Below are 7,599 nucleotides of genomic sequence, written 5' to 3' on the forward strand. Positions count from 1 at the left end.
ACCAACCAATCATGAACTGCGTCTAGGGCATCTGACAATCAACCAATCATGAACTGCGTCTTGGGCATCTGACAATCAACCAATCATGAACTGCGTCTTGGCCATCTGACAATCAACCAATCATGAACTGTGTCTTGGGCATCTGACAATCAACCAATCATGAACTGTGTCTTGGACATCTGAAAATCAACCAATCGTGAACTGTGTCTTGGACATCTGAAAATCAACCAATCGTGAACTGTGTCTTGGACATCTGAAAATCAACCAATCATGAACTGTGTCTTGGGCATCTGACAATCAACCAATCATGAACTGTGTCTTGGACATCTGAAAATCAACCAATCGTGAACTGTGTCTTGGACATCTGAAAATCAACCAATCATGAACTGTGTCTTGGGCATCTGACAATCAACCAATCATGAACTGTGTCTTGGACATCTGAAAATCAACCAATCGTGAACTGTGTCTTGGACATCTGAAAATCAACCAATCTTTCTCCATTGAAACTCTGAAAGTGCCTCCTGTCTAGTCTAACACCGTTTCTTTGGGGATTTTTTCCACAATGAAACAAACATTTCTACAACACCAAGAACAAGGAGGGGGTTTTCAAACCGTAGAACTGTTGTGGTTCTTCGTCAAAGGAAAAGTTTGAAATATCTGACTGATTGTTTGTATCACTGCTTGGTGGCTTTCCCCCATTCTAATCAAGATTCAGGTGTTCCTGGCTTGATAATTCTGGATTTTCTATCTGCCTTGAACGGCTGAAATGCTAAGGTGGGAGAGGAAAGAGGGGTGGATGTACCCACAGACAGAGGGCAGAGAGGTCAAGGGGTCAACGTACCCACAGAGGGCAGAGAGGTCAAGGAGTCAACGTACCCACAAAGGGCAGTGAGGTCAAGGGTCAAAGTACCCACAGAGGGCAGAGAGGTCAAGGAGTTAACGTACCCACAAAGGGCAGAGAGGTCAAGGGTCAAAGTACCCACAGAGGGCAGAGAGGTGAAGGGTCAAAGTACCCACAGAGGGCAGAGAGGTCAAGGAGTCAACGTACCCACAGAGGGCAGAGAGGTGAAGGATCAAAGTACCCACAGACAGAAGGCATAGAGGTGAAGGGTCAAAGTACCCACAGACAAAGGGCAGAGAGGTGAAGGGTCAACGTACGACAGAGGGCAGAGAGGTGAAGGGTCAACGTACCCACAGGCAGAGGGCAGAGAGGTGAAGGGTCAACATACGACAGAGGGCAGAGAGGTGAAGGGTCAACGTACCCACAGGCAGAGGGCAGAGAGGTGAAGGGTCAACGTACGACAGAGGGCAGAGAGGTGAAGGGTCAACGTACCCACAGGCAGAGGGCAGAGAGGTGAAGGGTCAACGTACGACAGAGGGCAGAGAGGTGAAGGGTCAACATACGACAGAGGGCAGAGAGGTGAAGGGTCAACGTACCCACAGGCAGAGGGCAGAGAGGTGAGGTCAACATACGACAGAGGGCAGAGAGGTGAAGGTCAACGTACCGACAGCAGAGGGCAGAGAGGTGAACGGGCAACACCTCCACAGACAGAGCTGCTAAAACCGCGAGTACCAGTGTTCACTGACCGTCACCTCGTCCGCCACCAGCTAGACAGAATCACACGGTCACCGTACCCTGAAACCAGAGCAGTACAGGTTGATGTGCTCCATCGTCCACACACTCACCTCACAGGGACACGAGAGGTAGAAGGTCAACGTTACTGACCAGTAGGCAAAGGTGAAGCGGTCAACTACCCACTACAGACGCGCAGAAGGTGAGATGGTAGTCACATAACATGCAAGAGTCAAACGGTACACTACTCACACAACTGAGGCAAGAAAGGGTCAACCACTACCTCACCAGAGGGCGAAGGTGAAGGTCAACGTACAACAACATGATGGTCAAAACAGGTAATCACACGTAACCACAACAGACAGTGATGGTCACGACCCAACAGGTACAGCACACCTAACAGCTCACACGTACACTGCTGGGTCCAAACAGGTAACACACAACTATACACTTCTCAACAACCTGACTGTCTAAAACAGGTACAACACACCAGAGCGACTATCACAGACAACTAGAGCTAGTCTAAAAACAGTTCAACCCAACTTGAACTGGTCAAGAAACAGGTACAGACAGCTAACTAACACTTTCTCACAACGATGGACTGGGTCAAAAACAGGAGTACAACACAAACTAACATTTCACAATCATCCGACTGGTCAAAAACAGTACAACAAGGCAACTACCACTTGCACAACAACCTGACTGGGTCTAAAACAGTTACAACACAACTGGACTGGTCCAAATCAGTTACAGCACAACTTGACTTGTCAAAGAACAGGCACAACACAACTTACTGGTCAAAAGACAGTTTACAGCACTGAACTGACTTGGGTCAAAAACAGTTACATACACAACTAACACGTTACAACAACTTACTGGTCAAAAACAGGTACAGCACAACTAACACTTCTCAACAACCTGACTGGTCAAAAACAGTTACAGCACAACTTGACTGGTCAAAAACAGGTACAACACAACTAACACTTCACAACAACTTGACTGGTCAAAAACAGGTACAACACAACTAACACTTCACAACAACCTGACTGGTCAAAAACAGGTACAACACAACTAACACTTCACAACAACTTGACTGGTCAAAAACAGGTACAACACAACTAACACTTCACAACAACCTGACTGGTCAAAAACAGGTACAACACAACTAACACTTCACAACAACCTGACTGGTCAAAAACAGGTACAACACAACTTGACTGGTCAAAAACAGTTACAGCACAACTTGACTGGTCAAAAACAGGTACAACACAACTAACACTTTACAACAACTTGACTGGTCAAAAACAGGTACAACACAACTAACACTTCACAACAACTTGACTGGTCAAAAACAGGTACAACACAACTAACACTTCACAACAACCTGACTGGTCAAAAACAGGTACAGCACATCTAACACTTCACAACAACTTGACTGGTCAAAAACAGGTACAACACAACTAACACTTTACAACAACTTGACTGGTCAAAAACAGGTACAACACCACTTTGATTCAGTCTTTACACAGAAGAAGAAAATACAAACTGACAAAGCCAACTCCTGTAAATACTTAAATGTGTCATTATCAGTATCACTATCAGCAGCTCAAGGAGGCATCACTGCGTTCGGACAAATCCATATATGCTACACCACATCTGCCAAGCAGATGCCTGACCAGCAGCATAACCCAACGTGCTTAGTCAGGCCTTGAGAAGAAAGAAAAGGAAAAGGAATATCTAAAAAAAAATTATATATGATGATGATGATGATGAAGGAAAGAAGAAGACGAAGAAGGAAGAGGAGAAGGAGAAGAAGAAAGATGATGAAGATGAAGAAGAAAAAAAACAGAGAAGAAGGAGAAGGAGGAGGAGGAGGAGAAAAAAAAGAAGATGAAGAAGAAAAAAAAGAGAAGAAGAAGGAGGAGGAGGAGAAGAAGGAGAAGGAGGAGGAGAAGAAGGAGAAGGAGGAGGAGGAGAAGGAGAAGAAGAAGAAAGAAGATGAGGACAAGAAGAAAAAAGAAGACGAAGACAAAGAAGACGAAGGAGAAGGCGAAGGACCAAGCTGCAGACAGCACTAACCATGTCTTCCTGAGGCGCCCTGGGTGTCTTTTTGCGTGAGGGACGTTTCACCGTCAGGGCAGACACCGGCTTGACGACATCCACTGAGTACCACCTTTGACCCCGCCACATCAGTGCCATCATCTGATGGCGCGAGCGGGGCCCCTGGGTGAACTGGGATGTCCACATCCACCCATCCCTGTTGGAGTCAGCCCTCCACCTGCCTTGCCTCCTCACACAGTGACCCGTCCCTGTCAGACACGCTGCCAACAACGTCCCAGCATTCTGTGAGGCGCAGTGACGAGGGATTCTCCCCGGTGGTGGGCCAAACTCAAAAGGCGCCAGCACTTCTGCGCCGCTCATAAAAGTCTGTGCCTTGACCGACGCTGACCCCCTGACCCCAGAGCTGCTCATAGTTTTCCTGCCGACACAGCCATGAAGGCCGGCTGTGCAAGGGAGCTTACTGTGCCAGAGGCTGGGAGAGGGGGGGAGCTGGGAGACAGGGCCGGACAGTGAACAGGATCCTGTCCCCCTGCACGCTTCACACGCTGAAAGTGCTGCGGCAGTCTGAAACGGTGCGGCAGTCTGAAGCGGTGCGGCAGTCTGACGCACACCACTGCGCACCGGTGCAGACACTCCAGACGCAGCACACCGGAAGCCGGTCACCGGGCGGCTGTTCCACCCACGTACTGACATCCCCCACTCACACTTGTCCCTCACAACGTGTCTCCATGGCAACAGACGATGGGAGGAAGCGGCAGTGCCCCTTGTGAGTGCCACCAAACGCCCACACTTCAGCAGGGGTCGAGCCATGGAGGAGGGAAGGAAGGTGGAGGGTCTTTCTACTGACACCGGGTCCAAGCTTGGGAATGCTCTACCAGCCTCTGAGCTGGGTGGTGGGCATCCGCCACTCTGAAAGACAGGTAATACAACAGCATCACATCACAGGTAATACATCATCACATCACAGGTAATACATCACATCACAGGTAATACATCAACATTACATCACAGGTAATACAACAGCATAACATCACAGGTAAAACATCACATCACAGGTAATACAGCATCACATCACAGGTAATACATCACATCACAGGTAATACATCAACATTACATCAGTCAGGTCAGTCCTTAATCCAGTCATCTCTGGTGTCAGCAGGTCAGTCCTTAATCCAGTCATCTCTGGTGTCAGCAGGTCAGTCCTTAATCCAGTCATCCCTGGTGTCAACAGGTCAGTCCTTAATCCAGTCATCTCTGGCGTCAACATCCTTAATCCAGTCATCCCTGGTGTCAACAGGTCAGTCCTTAATCCAGTCATCTCTGGCGTCAACATCCTTAATCCAGTCATCTCTGGTGTCAGCAGGTCAGTCCTTAATCCAGTCATCCCTGGTGTCAACAGGTCAGTCCTTAATCCAGTCATCCCTGGTGTCAACAGGTCAGTCCTTAATCCAGTCATCTCTGGTGTCAGCAGGTCAGTCCTTAATCCAGTCATCCCTGGTGTCAACAGGTCAGTCCTTAATCCAGTCATCTCTGGCGTCAACAGGTCAGTCCTTAATCCAGTCATCTCTGGCGTCAACATCCTTAATCCAGTCATCTCTGGCATCAACATCCTTAATCCAGTCATCTCTGGCGTCAACAGGTCAGTCCTTAATCCAGTCATCTCTGGCGTCAACATCCTTAATCCAGTCATCTCTGGCGTCAACATCCTTAATCCAGTCATCTCTGGCGTCAAGTCAGTCCTTAATCCAGTCATCTCTGGCGTCAACAGGTCAGTCCTTAATCCAGTCATCCCTGGCCTCACTGTCAACCATGGTGTGATTTTGATCTTGGTTCAGTTACTCAAGGAGGCGTCACAGTGTTTGGACAAATATACACTACACCACATCTGCTAAGCTGATGCCTGACCAGCAGTGTCATCCAATGCACTTAGTCAGACCTTGAGGTTTGATCTTAGTGTGGAAGATGGTGGCAGATCAGTCAAGATGTTCTGTACACTTACTCAAGGGGGCGTCACTGCGTTTCAACAAATCGCGGTCTCGTCTTTTTTCCAAGCCACGCTTGACTGGAAAATCAAACTGAGTGTCTATATAGTCATTCGGATCAGTTTGACTGGAAACTGAGTGTCTATATAGTCATTCGGATCAGTTTGACTGGAAAATCAAACTGAGTGTCTATATAGTCATTCGGATCAGACAATAAACAGATCCTGTGTGCAGCACACACCTGAAGCACTGAAACAGCACCCATGGCAACGTAAGTGTAATCAGTGTGTCTCTGGTAAAATTCTGCTGAAGAAATTCAATCAGCCAAGTAGACAAATAAAAACTAGTTGTATGTGTTTGTCCTCAAGACAGAAGCCTCATCATCAACACATGCCACAAACCCTCCCAAAACCGCTCTGCACCCAAAGGAACCCGCATCCAGCAACGTATCATCCCCCAACTGCAGGACACTATACAGACAGAAGTCCTTCTTCCCCAGGGCAATATCGGATTGGAACAGCTTTCCTGCTGAGGCTGCCCTCAGCCCCACCCTAGAAGGCTTCAAGTCCCAAATCTGATCCCTCCTCCCCCCCCCCCCAGCTCCCACCCCCACCCATCCCCATCCCCCCCACCATCGAACTGTACCACAAGTGACTCAAACAACAGGCAACCCCCCCTTGTAATCTACAGAATCTTCACTGTGATGAAGGCGGTAGAGAAGGGAAAGACGACGACTTGGTCAGTGTGTTGGATTGTGCTGCTGTCATGCTTCTACCTGGTTCTTCTTCTTCTGGGAGCTTGAAGTCCTCCCAGATCATCAACCTAGCTGATTTGTTGCATCATATATGGCTTTGTCCGAACACAGTGACACCTCTTCCACTTACTTATCACGTAACTGAAAAAGCGAAACCTGAACGGCGCTGGAGGTCTACACCTCGTAGAGATCCATTTTAATGTCGTCTTACGACAGTAGACTTTGACATCAGCTTCATTTTCACAACTAACATACACGGCACCAACTCACCGTGATTCCAGAATGATGCAAGCAATGGTGCACAGACACAACGTGTGCTCGCGCAGGTGTGTGCGAGAGAGAGTGCGTTCCGACGAATTTTCTTCTTCAGTCTTCAGAGTGGTCTGCCCTTGGAAATTGTTTGAATACGGAGATTATACGCACGGAAGATCTGTCAGCGCGTGATCGTGCGTGTGTGTTTGTACGAGTTCAGTTCAGCTCAGTTACTCAGAGGTATCACAGCGTTCGGAAAAATCCATACTCCAACACATCTGCTAAGGTGGTGCCTCTGTGTGTGTGTGTGTGTGTGTGTGTGTGTGATGGGCGTTTGTGTTTATCATGTATGTACGTGTGTTTGTGTTTACCATCATGTATGTGTTACAAGTTTTCAGTTTCACTTTCTCAAGGAGGCGTCACTGCGTTCGGACAAATCCATACACGCTACACCGCATCTGTTGAGCAGATGCCTGACCAGCAGCATAACCCAACGTGCTTAGTCAGGCCTTGAGTGCATGCTTACATATTTGTGTACCTATGAAAGTGGATTTCATTTTACGTAATTTCGCCAGAGGACAACACTCTCGTTGCCATGGGTTCTTTTTCAGTGCGCCAAGTGCGTGCTGCAACTAGTGAAACTATGTGTTACAAGAAGAGAGAGAATGTGTACGTGTGTGTGCACATTTGCGAAAACTGGCGCTGCGGATGAAACACGTCAAACCAAATGAGACTGACAACAGTGCATCAGTGGTGAACAGTTGATTTGGCGCTGATCTCTGTTACAGTGTTACTGATGATCACACATCACTGCTCCATTGTGACATTACAGTGTTACTAATGATCACACATCACTGCTCCATTGTGACATTACAGTGTTACTGATGATCACACATCACTGGTCCATTGTGACATTACAGTGTTACTGATGATCACACATCACTGGTCCATTGTGACATTACAGTGTTACTAATGAT

General features: G+C 47.7%; 1 protein-coding gene across 1 annotated transcript in view; it reads right to left on the bottom strand.

The window, feature by feature from the left end:
* Positions 1-6,769, bottom strand: part of LOC143288232 (uncharacterized) — a 30,272-nt gene extending 23,503 nt beyond the window's left edge. The window contains exons 1-4 of the mRNA XM_076596582.1: positions 6,641-6,769; positions 3,653-4,543; positions 1,636-1,758; positions 1,192-1,204 (exon numbers count right to left, since the gene is read on the bottom strand). Coding sequence (XP_076452697.1) covers positions 1,192-1,204; positions 1,636-1,758; positions 3,653-4,444 — 928 coding nt within the window. The 5' untranslated portion in view covers positions 4,445-4,543; positions 6,641-6,769. The remainder of the gene's footprint in view (positions 1-1,191; positions 1,205-1,635; positions 1,759-3,652; positions 4,544-6,640) is intronic.
* Positions 6,770-7,599: the final 830 nt, after the last annotated feature.

Source organism: Babylonia areolata, chromosome 12, assembly GCF_041734735.1.
Source record: "Babylonia areolata isolate BAREFJ2019XMU chromosome 12, ASM4173473v1, whole genome shotgun sequence".
In the NCBI taxonomy this organism is placed as follows: domain Eukaryota; kingdom Metazoa; phylum Mollusca; class Gastropoda; order Neogastropoda; family Buccinidae; genus Babylonia; species Babylonia areolata.